The sequence below is a fragment of the Chaetodon auriga genome, chromosome 19 (assembly GCF_051107435.1).
Source record: "Chaetodon auriga isolate fChaAug3 chromosome 19, fChaAug3.hap1, whole genome shotgun sequence".
Classification (NCBI taxonomy): domain Eukaryota; kingdom Metazoa; phylum Chordata; class Actinopteri; order Chaetodontiformes; family Chaetodontidae; genus Chaetodon; species Chaetodon auriga.
Genome location: NC_135092.1, coordinates 17,984,510 through 17,998,441, shown reverse-complemented (window position 1 = coordinate 17,998,441; position 13,932 = coordinate 17,984,510). Strand labels below are relative to the sequence as shown.

At 44.5% G+C, this 13,932-nt stretch overlaps 1 protein-coding gene across 5 annotated transcripts in view; it reads left to right on the top strand.

Annotated features, from left to right (window-relative positions):
• Positions 1–13,301, top strand: part of garnl3 (GTPase activating Rap/RanGAP domain like 3) — a 63,841-nt gene extending 50,540 nt beyond the window's left edge. For 3 of the 5 annotated variants that reach the window (XM_076757497.1, XM_076757496.1, XM_076757498.1), the window contains exons 17-31: positions 172–246; positions 525–639; positions 779–805; positions 929–1,033; positions 1,786–1,902; positions 2,768–2,934; positions 3,732–3,890; positions 4,219–4,285; positions 4,589–4,696; positions 6,120–6,238; positions 6,739–6,874; positions 8,932–8,991; positions 11,849–12,067; positions 12,284–12,404; positions 12,498–13,301. In XM_076757497.1, the coding sequence (XP_076613612.1) occupies positions 172–246; positions 525–639; positions 779–805; positions 929–1,033; positions 1,786–1,902; positions 2,768–2,934; positions 3,732–3,890; positions 4,219–4,285; positions 4,589–4,696; positions 6,120–6,238; positions 6,739–6,874; positions 8,932–8,991; positions 11,849–12,067; positions 12,284–12,404; positions 12,498–12,663 (1,761 nt within the window). In that variant the 3' untranslated portion in view covers positions 12,664–13,301. The remainder of the gene's footprint in view (positions 1–171; positions 247–524; positions 640–778; positions 806–928; positions 1,034–1,785; positions 1,903–2,767; positions 2,935–3,731; positions 3,891–4,218; positions 4,286–4,588; positions 4,697–6,119; positions 6,239–6,738; positions 6,875–8,931; positions 8,992–11,848; positions 12,068–12,283; positions 12,405–12,497) is intronic. The other 2 variants (XM_076757501.1, XM_076757499.1) reach the window with 1 other exon arrangement.
• The last annotated feature ends 631 nt before the right edge of the window (positions 13,302–13,932 follow it).

The following is a 13,932-nucleotide window of genomic DNA, read 5'->3' as shown; positions in this document are numbered from 1 at the left end:
GGAGCAGTACAGCCGCTGCATATCAGCGAAAAGTCTTGGATTATTTTCACATTCTTGTGTTGGTGCCTTTACTTTAATAAATGATCTGAGCTGCTCTTCCAGCACTGCGAGACAAAGAAGTGACAGATGTCTCTGTTGTGTGTCATGTCTGTGATGCCGTTTCATCTCCAGGCTCTGAAGCTGAAGACCATCGTGAGAGGAGATGCCCCAACCAGCCTTGTTACCACAGGCCTGTGCAGAAAAGAGGTGAGTGCACGTCTTTGAGGCATTTCGCTGCACAAAACCTTCATCTTAACAAGTCGTTTAAAACAAGTATGATTCGCCCTTTTCATAGAGTCAAACAGAGGTACTGCTTTTTGCGGCCGTATCCATATTTGAGAGCTTAAAATATCCAATAACAGTTTTTAAGAGGGATATTTTTTTCTACATAATATAAACAGACATTCTTGATATTAATTCCATTATGCATGTCTCTGTGTATATCTTCATGTGTCTGTATGTTTGTCTGTGCATGTATGCTGCAGCCATGGGAGTCCCAGCCGTTCTGCAGCACGTTCCCCTATGAGATCGTGTGTGCTGACTCCTGGGGTCAGTCTCTGCTGGCTGCCACCGACACAGCCGGGGTCATGCTGCTGGATGGTGAGGTCATCCCTAATCGATATCTCCCTGTGTCCTCTAAAATAAAGCCACCCATCCATATCCATTCAATAGTGCGCTCGGCAGAATGCCAAGGCCAGCAGCAAACATGATGATGATAATGTTGTTGTGCACGTTTCAGGCCCTGATCCGGCGTTGCCCAACGCTGGTGAGTGCCACGCAGTTCCTGCTCCTTTTTTGATTGTTATTGTTAAATGCCACAGCCTCATTTCTGATATATTTTTTCAGATATTCCCCGTCTTTCTATTGTGACATATGCGTTGTGTTTCAGAGACACAGACTCTGCCTCCAGTGCAGGTGTTTGACAAAACCATGGTGGTGAAGCAGATGCACGTTCTCGAGCCTCAGGACCTGCTTATCACCAGGGCGGACAAAGGTAGGCTTAGACCACATGAAGGAGGAGGATGCTGCTTAACACCCCCTCCCTGCACATCACAGGCGGCTTCCCCTGCAAACCACCCTTTTTTTGCTGCAGCAGAACAGTATTTGCAGCACATCTTCTTTCTCATTATTCCCACTGCTCTCTCTTATTTCACCTCTATCATCTCTCTGTGTATTGTTTGAGTACATACTTACCCTTTCCCCCTCCATCAGCCCAGCGAACACATTGATCTCTAGCTGTGAAGGAAGCTGACCTATAGAGAACCAATCCCTGTCGTGCTTGTGCGTGTGTGTGCGTATAAGACTGTGTTTATCCTGCAGGACTGTGAGATTGCAGTGGATAACTGACAGAAAAGCAGAGAGACACAAACTGCAAGCTTAAAAACACAAATAGTATATACAAGTAGTTGCTGTGTACTAACAAACAGCTGTACGATTCGTCTCATGTTTGCTTCAACCAGAAGAACATGCAATTAATTACCCCGCCGCTGATTAGCTAACCCTAATATTGACAAACAGGGTTGACTCTGTTTTGATAGTGATTATGCGATGGCAGCGCAAACATTTGTCACGACTGCGTGTGGGCTTTGATAAAGCTTCAGAGGGAGCATGAGCCTTAAGAAGCCTTCTGGTAATCCTCCCGCAGTACGACACCATTGTCTGGCCGTGGGAGGATGCTAAAAAAGAGAAGGCAAATTAAGAGTAACCTTCATGCAAAGCAGAAGCGGCATTTGTTTTTGTTTGCAGGGAAGGACGCTCGGCTCTATGTGTTCAGACTCAGCACGCTGAAGAGAGGCCTGGAGGAGAAGCAGCTCGTCAGAAGCAAGTGTGACAGCCGGGAGAACAAACTGGAGAAAACTAAAGGTACAACGCAAGGCATGCAGGAACATACAGCGATGCACAGGGCGCAAATTAATCCCTACATCAAACAAGAAAAACACACTGTAAGGTAGAGAAAATCTGCTCAGTTTAGGACTTCATTTTATGAGCCATTATGCACATTGAAACACTTTCTGCTTGCTGTAATCATTCCTCCAGTTCACACTGGCCATTAAGAGAGAGCTTCTTCATGCGCTTGCATTGTCAGGGATCCTCATTCTGTGCACTAATACATTCCAATGTTTATCTGAAGCTAATATGAGGCTTCAGCAGTCTGACTTCGATAATCTTCCAGATCTATATAAAATGAAATGCCCTCGTTTTTAAATTAACTTCAGCTGCTCCTCATATTAAATTCAGAAAAACTCATATAAAATAGGGAATATATTTCTGCACAGACTGTGGATCCATTGGAAGCTCGTTAGGAAACGATCCATGAAAGCCAAAATGGTCAAACTATTCATTTCATTCAACACAATTTTCTAAATTCTAGTCTCATTCTTTAATACTTGTGCATCAAACTGCCTGCTTGTTTACATTCTGAAGGGAAACTATTAGCAAATATATCTAGTTCAGATATTTAGGATATCATTCTGACCAAAACATCCACATTTCAAACTTCTTTAAAATAACATTTAATCGGCCTAAAGCTTGAAACTGTGACCTTTATGAGCGACCTTTCTGCAAACACATAACATTTGGCCTGCTGCTAGTGTCACGCCAGCTGTCTGTGGTGGATGCATTGATCTGTGGGATGATGCCAGGGAACAACACCTACAGCACAACACATGTCCAATGTACTCTGTCTCTCTCTCTCTGCCCCCCCTCATCCACCTCCTCCTTGTCCCAGGCTGTCATTTGTACTCTATCAACACCCACCACGGTTCAGAGCTGAGGATAGTAGCAGCCATCAGGAACAAACTCCTCCTCATCACCAGGAAACATCCGCGGTTTGAAGGCTTCAGCGCCGTCGCGCCGGGAGCAGACTCACCGGTGGAGGAGTTTCAGTACATAAGGGTACAAAACTCTACACGGATGACTAAATAAATGAATGAAAGGAGGGAAAATTCCCTTTAAGGGATGCTTTCTAATAAAAAATAGATTTCCTCTCTACATGCATTTATTTATCCGAGAGCCAGGGTTTCCAAATGTGCGAGACGTGAGGCAAACATCCTGCATGAGGTGAAGGAGACAGGTGCACGCAGGTGTAAAAAACAACAGGAAGTTAGTTATTGTACTTGGCCTGCTGATTTGGCTGGCTTACCAGCACAGCCAGCAGTTGGAGCAGCAGAGGCACACTGCTCATGGAGGCAATTAAGGTTGTTTTAGAGTACCGTAATTACCCAAATTTGCATCAAGCATTTAACTAGATTATATTACATCAAACCTTAACGCACAGACATGATACGCGTATTTTCATATGCAGCATGACTTCTACTCTCCAAGTACGTCACTGTCTCCAAAGTCAAGTAAGCGTCCAATGAATCCGTTCAGAAATCAGAGTAAAAGATGCTCCAGAATTTGCCTGCAAATTATGATGTTTTTAAGTTTTCTTCAGGGTCAAAGTGATCCAGTGATAGCTGTCTGTAAGCACTCATAGCTAAGTCAGCATTCTTTTAATGATACCAGTTTGCCAAAAGGTAAACAAGTGCAGGCTAGAAAAAGGAGGATCAAGGTGCAGCTCAGTGTTACTCATTGAACCCACAGCATTGGCTGATGTACGGTCTGAGATCCACAGCAAACTTTATAGTCTATTAATTAAATGAGTCCACGTGTGAGAGCACTGAGGTTATCATGAACCATCCGTCCATCAGGAGATCTGCCTGTGTGACCCGCCGGTGGTGATGGCGCTGGTGGACGGGCCGACGGGGGAGAACGACAATATGATCTGCGTGGCCTACAAACATCAGTTTGACCTGATCAATGAGAGCACTGGAGATGCCTACCGGCTACATCACGTAGACGCCAACAGGGTGAGGCACACGTGCACGCACAGACACACATGCTGGTGGTTTTCTCTCTGTTTATTTACTGTTTTTTTTTCAGTTGGCTCAGTTATTCACTTTATTTACCTGCTGATCACCAGGCTGATCTAATTAAACCATTTGATTCTGCTTTAACCGTCCCTCTTTTGAAAGAGTCACCAAAATAAGCTGCAGTGGAAATCTGTCTAATTTATTGCCTGCATGGTTACTCAGTGCCTTGTGGGTATGTGACCTGGAATTATTTGTTAGTCTCTCGTACGTGACCTTTGGATCCTGTCGAAATGATTCCCCTAAACTGACTCGTCTCTGCCTGCAGGTAAATTTTGTAGCAGCCATTGATGTGTATGAAGACGGGGAGGCGGGTCTGCTGTTGTGTTACAACTGTGAGTTTCCCTTTTTCCAGATGCTATGCTTGATTCAAGTCTCTGTCTCTGCTGTCAAAGCCTTAATGTTTGTCCTCGCTGTCGCACCTTTAGAGCACAGACAGAATATTAAGAGTCAAGAGATGAATTATGAATCCATTTACTTTATCTTTTGTCTGCTCTTTTATGTCTGGATAATGGGACAACCGGCACTCGAATTTCTCTGAAATGCTGCTCTCAGAACACACACAACAAAAAACAGTAAACAGGAGAAAGTGAATAATTGAATGTGAGAGCTGAGCCTGTTTCCTGTGTCTTTCACAGATATTTGTTACTATAAGAAAGTTTGTCCGTTTAACGGCTCCACACCGATGATCCAGTCCAACACGTCCGACTTTCACTTCAGCTGGAACCAGATGCCCAATGCTATTGGTGGGTTACTACAGCAACAACGTTGGGGCCCCACCCCGCCCATGCTGCTGGCCTGGCCGGAGCTTGCCGTCACCATGGAAACACCATGTGTAGCCACAAGATCCAACTGGCTTGTGTGATTGTGTGTCTTTACGTGTGTGCGCGCGCGCACATGTGTGCATGTGTCTGTTTTTATGAATGCAGGAGACGATGAACAGCAAACACAGGTGGTACTGAACCTGGATCCCTGACCCTGCTGATAACAACATGCTGCCACTCACACACTCACACACTCTCTCACACATATACACACACACACACACACACACACACACACACACACACACACACACTAACTCAAATAATAGCAAACTGTGCTGAGTAGTAAAACAAATGCACTGGAACATACTGGACAGCCTCTTCATAGCAACTTTTTAGTGATCTAAACACAGATATCTGCAGACATTTGGCACTGGAAGCGTTCTGGTTTCCATTTGTAGTTCAGGTAGTGTTGACCAATCATCTGATTATAGAGATGAGCTTAAGTGCCGAGTTGTTGTAGAGTTTGAAAGTCAAGCTGCTAATCAGACTGTACACAATGACTGGCACATGGAGGAGGAAGTCTTGGTCCGGATATCCATTACTTGTTATCTTGATATTCTGAAGCCCCAAAACACTGGCTGTTGCACCCAGAGGCTAAGTTGCAATCGGATGACAGCCAATGGGTTTCCAGAATGACTGTTTAGCTACATAATTTACTATTTTGTTTCACTCTCCACTCTGTTTTCTGCTAAATAAAAAAAAGGTGATGAACCCCTTGTATGACTACCCAGCAACAAACTGCCAACAGAAAAATAGAGACAAACTGAACAGAGTCGAGCATTTAGCAGCTAAAGAGCCACACACTTCCCTCACAAGACCAAAACAGAGCTAAAAGGAGGCTGAATATTAGCCTTAGAATCAGTATCCGCGTAACAATATAACCAAAAGTGGCCAAAGAAATCAGTTACAACAGGTTTAAGATTTGATATGTGCCAAATGTAACCAAAAACTGACATCACTTCCACATTGAGTCTCGGCAGTTTGACTCATTCGAGGCTCATCATCAAACCAGCTCTTTGATGGTATGTTTGAGGCTCGTCGTCCACGCTGCGCCGCGGTTTGCTTTCCACTCGTTGTACATTTCACATCAAACAGAGAAGCGTCTCGAGCCACGAGGAGAGATGCTCAGCCTGATTCTCATTCTTCTGCATGCATCATCGACTAATGATGGCATTTGAAAATGCCACTCTGAGCGAAACTCCTGAATGTCTCATGTTGTGGGAGTTGGGCAGTTGATCATTTAGAGTGTTTTCATATCTTGGTTTTCCAGTTTAACTTGAAATCTTGCCCCCCGTTGATCATCTGCAGCTGGTTTCCTCATACGCTCATGTTGTCTCTGCAGTTTGTGCGTTTCCTTACATCCTGGCCTTCACGACGGACTCCATCGAGATCCGACTGGTCGTAAATGGCAACCTTGTGTACACAGCGGTGGTCCCAGAGCTGCAGTTGGCTGCTTCACGGGTCAGTATGATTGACAGCCAACACAACATCAATGTCAACAATGTACACTGCAACTTTTTGGGTCCAAATCTGGTCAGGAGTTAGATAATTAGGAAGCACAAATGCAGGGCATGCAGAATGCATGCACCTCCAACACAACTGGTTTCACTATAGCACGAGGGCTTTTAGCTTGTGAGTGTTTTCAGTGTTGGAAGGTCTCTCCCTGCGTTAGAGAAGTAGCTGCCTCAGCTCTCTCCTTTCAATCAATCTTTATTGCCCTGGTGGGAAATATGGCTGGCAATCTGCATGGCTACAAAGCAATAATACACTCATAATTCATACACGTAGATAATTTAAAACAGACCACAGTGCACCGGGCATAAAACAAATATCTTTTCCTCCTCTGTCCTCATTTGATCTCTGTTGTTTTCTCTTAATATTTCCTGGCGTCGTTACATGTTCGCCACGTCTCCGTATTGGCCTCATTTCCTCCCCGTGTCCATCTGTTTGTCCACCCGCAGTCGGACATCTATTTTGTTTCATCTGCTCCGGTGAGCTCAGCCTCCAACTGCAGTTCGAGAGACACCAGTTCCCAGAGTTCCCCGCAGACGCCCACCGGCTACGAGATGCCCGTGTTCCCCTCGCCGCTCGGTGACGGTAAGCCCCGCACAGAGAAAGCACAGGAGGATGTTGATATTAGCGCTTCAGTACCAAAGGTTTTCAAATGTCAGTGTCGCCTGCACACCTGTTTGACTTTGGATGCTGCTGTTAGCCTTGAGCTCCAGATGCATTTACATAAACTTGTCTCAGCAGACCGGTTCACTGAAGCCGCAGCCTCACAGTTGAATCGTGGGATTTTTTAGGGCAACATGTTTAATTGCGTTCATTTTCCCGTCATTATTACCTCATCCTTTCTGACTGTATAATTACTGATATAATTTCGTTGGACAATTATGAAAGTTGTTGGCACTCCTCAAATTGACTGGGAAAGATCCAGATCTTGACATCGTCTCCTTCCCATAGGGTCTTTTTTTTGCTGTGACTAATATAACCCGACTGATAGCTTTAAATATTTTAACTCATTACCAATGAATCGTGTTAACTTTACATAATAGCTGACGAAGTTCCAAAGATTTCTGATTAATTTGCTTCTCTACTAAACGTATTAAATAACTAAGTATATTTATTTAAGTTTAAGTATATATATGGGATACTCCTTTTTAATTATTTCTCCATAATATTAAATATTCATGGCTGTAAAAGCAGCAAAGTTAGAGATTAGTTTAAAAAAAAAAACTGTAGAACCACATGAGAAGTTAAATAAGAAAACACAGGAAAGGAAATTCACTTCACTGCCTTCGTTTTCTTGTCACTGTTAAGTTTGTCATCGCAAATCTGGTGAAAACTGGCTGGTGTGTTCAAGGACCCTCTGATATCCAAGGTTTACAGTTGACAAGCAATGCTTTGACACGTAATGCAGGAATATAAATAATGAACATGTCGCCCAAAGCAACAGTGTGGCTCATTAATGTGTTTGTAGTAGTTTTTGGACAATAATTGAGCTCTATGGCACAAAACATGACTGAATTCATTGTTGATTTTGGGCTTTCCATGCAATATTTTTGGTCATAAGAAAAATCTGGAGCATCCACGAACACACCATTTTCCAAAACAGTCATCTTCGTACAACTTTATTGCAATGACAACATGACAGTGACAAAAATCAAGGGGACAAAATGTCTGCTGTGATCAGTTATGCTTGTGTACTTACTGAAGTTAAATGAATGGAGACCTCCGGTTGCAACATGGACAGAGATTCAATCTACAAATGAATGCTATGGAAGATGGGCTGCAGTTATGTAAATGTAATTTGTAGTTAAAGAACATTAAACATTCAAAAGCTTCATTAAAATTCTTACAAGGCACAAATTATAAAAAGAGGAACAGCCTAATCACCCACATACCTCCCACCGCCACCATTCAAGGGACACAGTAAGTGTCCTCAGAGGCAGAGACTGCTTTCAAGCGTGATTGAGGATCAATACGAGCCCCTCCCTCCCCCCCACTTCACTCCCTCCTCCATTCATTGTGTATTTGACCATTCGAGGTCTCCCCTCCCCCCGCGGCTGACCTCTTCCAAATTGGTACAACTGTCTGAAAATGGGGCACATTTGTGATGCACAGCTGTTCTTAATGTTGTTAATGCTATACAGGTTTGTCATTCAGCGTGAGCCGACACGCCGGTGGACCACGGCAATGTCAACTTCTGGTCGTTCATTAGACTTTGTAGCTGTTGAGGTGGACGCAAAGTCAACCTGAGACTGCATGTGTTGTTGCTCGGACGCCTGCAGCGAAGGACAAGGCTTGAGGAAAGCGGTTATTAAAATGTCCTGGTTGTGTGTACCATCAAGGCAGACGATCTCTGTTTTCCTGAGGGGAGCGGGTATTTACAGGTCCCATTAAGGCTAACAGGGAGGAACGTTTGGCTGTCGCCGCCGCAATTAGCCGAGGACGGGCTTTATGCTTTTAGGCTGGCTCGGGTAATCACTTCTCTCGAAGGGATTCTCATTTTCTTTCCTGCTTTAGGTGCTGATGCATATGATTCATCATCACTGGAGTCATATACCTAACAGAGAACCTATAGCGTGTGTGTGCCTAAATGTTTGTTACTGTGTGTTCAGTTTGTGTAACCCTCTTCTTCATCCCTGGTTCAGATTCTATACGGATCCCCTATGGTACCAAGCTTTCCCTGTACATGTCTAAGGACGCCGAAGGTATTGCAGGACTCTCCACAACCCGTCCTCAGTTCATGAAAACGCTCATAATGCTGCCCCACTAACATGCACATGCTCCCAGAGTGTATCACCCCGTCTGCTCCGAGGCGGCATGTTGACTTGAACGTTGGTGGAATGTTAAGTGAACATTATGTCTTCCCCATCCCCTCCCCCCTTCTGTCTTAACTAATTAAAGCGTTAGTGTGAGGAGAGGCGGGAAAAAGGTGAAAGAGTGCAGAGCAAAAAGCGAGGCAGAGGAGATAACGTCGATCAAGGCGGAGGGTTTCTTTAAATTACGGGGGAAAGAGTGGAGGAGACGCAGAGAAGTTATGCATGAGTGCGAGAGAGGAGGGAGGGGTTGTGTACAAGCAGGAGGTTGGGAGAGAAGGAGGGAGAGAAGGGAAAGAGGGAAGGAGAAGACACGTCTGCCGCAGCATGATTTACAGATTGCACTGTCGCCATGGAGACTTTTGTCAGCCCTCTCTTCGATCCAAAGTGGTCGTCCAAACAGCGGTGGCACAATCGGAGGGTGAGGGCGGGTGGTGCGTAGCAGAGGGAGGGGAGAAGGGGGAGAAAGGTGGAAGGGGTGCTGACAAAAATCCCATCCTCTAACTGCCTGTGCGCCTGCCGTATCTGCTCCTCGGGGAGGGTTTCACCTGATGTAATCGCATCGGTAATGTGAACAAGATGCTGTTACTGATGTGGCTGCTGGCCGCCGCCTCCCTCCGCTGGCTTAAACACACGCCAAAGACCTGCAGCAAAGCAGCTCTGGAGAATTCGACCTCAATTAGGGCTGAAAACAGAAAGCGTATATTTCATTTGTTTGCCAGTGCGACGGAGTGTGACACTTCCCCTGGTCCAGACACGCATGTGGAATATATTGATCTCTGTGACTCTATATTCCAAATAACTGCATGCTTTCCCGCATTTTGGTTTTCTTGCCATTCTTTTTTGCTATATGACAGCGCAGGTACAGGACAGAGGACCTGTAACAACACTAACACAGTGTACCTGTCAAACATCGGCAGTGACCCTCTATTTTTCTCCGTGGCTCTTTACTCACCTCTCAACCGCTGACATTTCGGATGAGACGGTGCTCTTTGTGCAGCGTAGCCTTCACATTAATTCAGTCTCATCCATGTTACTAGCAGCCTGTCTCGATGGAGCACAGTGCGCCTGCTGAACTGCAATGCTGCGCCCTGATGGCACAATTTGGCACTGCAGGTTGGCGCGCTGCAGCTCTGCGGGCAGATTGTGCCATTTGAAGAACTCCAAACATCCATTTAATGTGGCCCAAATAGACTTTAAGTGTTTACAGTCTCTGCTGAATAATAGATGGTCTGCTATAAATGGCTACACCCGGACAGTTATATTAAATTAGCTGTCTGTCGGAAGGATGATTAATTTTAAGATTGGGTTCAGTAAATAAGACTATTAACCACTGCAGAGTGTCTTCATTTGAATGTGGAGGTTTGGTTCTACTGTATGAGCTCATCAGGTTGTGTGTGTAAGTGGGTTTATATGAATTTTGCATGTTTTAGTTGATAAACTACCAATGTTCAACAATAACTTCCAAATCACCCTCTAAGTTTTTAGACTGGCTTGTTAGACGCAATGCAGCCGTTACCATTAATTCTACTGTGCTTGAAACTTGCTTGAGGTTAGTTAGCCATCATAACAAACACTTTGTCACCTTTACTGTTAAAGCTTTATAAGAAAATGCTGTTGGAGTCAGTGTCTGTTTTCTCTACTGATGCATTCAAGGACTTTTTATAAACACACAAAATGTCAGGCTCACTTTAGGCTTTGTCGGCATCTACAGTATGTTTGCTTCCTGTTTGTGTTGAGAGTTTGATTTTCCAACAATACAAAACACGAGCAAAGCCAAATGCCAAATGTTAGAGGGTCCTTGAATGCACCAGCAAGAGCATTTCAAAGGTTTGACCTTTTTGGAAATATGCTTATTGCCAGGATTACATGAGAAGATCAATACCACTCTTACATCTGGCTGATAAATATGAAGATATTTAAGAGGGCAGCAGGCAGTTAGCTTAGCATAGCACAAAGAAGCAGGGGGAAACAGGTAGCCCCAGTGTGTGCCTCTCATGTATTAACATTAACTACATCAGAGTCACAGAGACATAACACCTGGTGATGTTTGAAAACCCAGCGGATATTTTAACAATACAGTCCCCAAAGGCCCCTCAAACCATCTGGATGAAAGAATATTCCATCTGCTGCACATTAATAAATGTTTTTAAACACACTGAAGATAGGAAACAACAACAACAACAACAACAGCTCTGACTGTTTTTTTTATTAAAATCAAACAGTTGAGATATAATGTGTTAATTAGTGAGCATTAGAGATGCTGACCTCCAGATTTTTTGGGGTTATTTTAACCTTTGGAAAGAGCCAGTGGAGCTGTGCCCTCTGCTTCCGGTCTTTATGCTAAGATGAGCTAACCACCTGAAGGCTTTAGCTTCACATATAACAGACTGACATGAGAGTGGTATCAAATTTTCCCAAAAGTCACTACTTCCAACAGCATTTCCATGTTAAAGTAAAGTCATTTTGACAAAAATAAAAGATACTGATGATGACAAAATACTTAGTGACTGCTGTGTAAAATCTAAAGGGGCATTCTTTAAATAGAAATGCATATTTAAAGCTAATGAGCTAAAACATGCAAAAACCCTGTGATTCATGAGGCCAGGAGTTTCATACATTTCTCATTAACTGCCACGCATTTCCTCTCCCTTTACATGTGTCTCTTTTCCAAAATTCTCATCTTTGCTCTTTTTATCTCTTGTTTCATATCTTCTCTTGTCCCCTGCCTCCGTCCTCCTCCTCGCAGGTGAATCATCATGTAAGCACATGTTCAAGATCCCTCTGTGTAACTTGGTGGGCCGCAGCATCGAAAGACCCCTCAAGTCCCCTCTGGTCAACAAGGTGCTGACGACGCCGGCCCCCGCCATGGTGCCCCAGACTCCCCTCATCTCCGCCACGCACTCGCTTTCCCTGTCCCGCATGGAGATCAAAGAGATAGCCAGTCGCACGCGGAAGGAGCTGCTCGGTAAAGAAACAAATTTACTTGAATGATTCTTATTTCTGTACACTAAATATGAAGCTATGGCTGCTAAGTTTTAGAGGTGTTAGTGGGGGCTTTTGTTATTTTCCAATGAGCCAGACCGGCTGTTTCCAACTGCTTCCACTCAGCTAAGCTAACTGGCTGCTAGCTGCTAACTGTTCCTTTAACTCGTACATTTTCTGTTACCTCACACCAACCAAGGCTTGACAGAGGAACCAAGTGGGAAGTCAGACAGTGGAACGGTCAAACAGAGGAAGATGAGCAAGAAGAACACTGAGGAAGACCCCAAAGCACGAGCGCTGACGTCAACAAACAGCGACAGGTGACAGTGACAGATTGAACAGCAGCAGCACTGCACATTGAACGGCTGCATAATGTCGTCTGAGCTCGAGTCGTATCTCTCTTTGCACGGCAGGTTAGCCTCAGAGGCGGCTGAAACGGACCTGGACGTCCAGCTGCACTGTTCGTCCAGCTCAGAGGCCGAGCCAGAGAAGGTGGTGCTGCGAGCGGAGAGCCCGCCTCTCGCCAGCGCGTTCGCCCTCTCCACGTCCTTCGAAGAAGATGTCCTGGACCTGAAGTGAAGACAATCCCATCGTGCACTTCTCTGCCCACCCACTCCTGTACTGTCACCATCATTTTGTTTTGGTTGGTTTGCTTTTAATTTGCTGTTTGTTGAACTTTTTTTTTTTTTTTACATCCCTGTATCTTGGGTCTCCTCATTCATTGGACAAGATGGGTGCAGTGGGAGTTAGAAGACGTGTCTGTGTGCGTGTTTGTTTTCACGAGCGGTCCCCTGGCTCCTGTGCATTGGGTGTTTGTGTTGCCCGGCGGCAAATGACCCAAAGAGGCGACCAGGTTGTGTACGATGCCGCGGTTTATTCAGAGTTCAGCAACAGCCTTGAGACAATGTTAACGGTTTGACCCCAAACCACAAACTGAATGTAAATCTGCGCACCGAGGCACGACAACAATCTCGTTCCCAATGCCCTCTGAAGTTGCTAGAGCTTAATATGTGTTGTATATTATGTGATTATTTCCAATCCGCTTTCAAATGTTGTATGATATGCATATGTATGTGTACATCTGTTTATACATGAAAATGCATTCACAGTGACGGACGTGTATGCCTGTCATGCCTGTGATGCATATTTATAGATATATGATAAAAATCCATTTTATTCCCATATTTAGTAAAAGTATGATGTTTTATGCTCTCTGCACATATTAGTCCTTATTCCTCTCCTTATTCACAGTATACAGGTAGACAGGGCTGGAGGCAAAGTCTCCCACAAGTGCCATTTCCCAGCATCCTCCACTGAACTACACCTCTAACAGCCACCATATGCTGGTGTCTGACAGTAGCAGCCATGATTGTAGTCCACATTAGATGACTATGGTGACCCACAGCTCCATTCAGCTTAGATAAATTCACGTACCGGAGGGGCTCTATCAAAGCCACAGGCACTCAACATTTTACCCCAGGAGAACGAGGCGACCTTAAATCTGCATGACCTGCCTTTGCTACAAGTGTTGTGTCTTCTACGGCAAAAAAAATTAGTTTCTTCGGAAAGCATGAGGCCCGCCACATCATACCGAACACAGCAGCATAACACAAACCACGACTTGAGACGGCAGAAAGAGTGGATGTTAAAAGCCTTTTTCACCAGACTGTGATGTGTGACGGCCCGAGGTACGATGCTACAGGAAGGGAATTATAGACAAAACCACAAATTTTACATAAAAAGTTGCTGAAACATTAATTAGTACCCCATATCAAATAAATAGTCAATTTAGACCCAATCAGAGATTCAGCTCTCACTGGGATCAGCTTCTTAAAAACTAACTGGTTT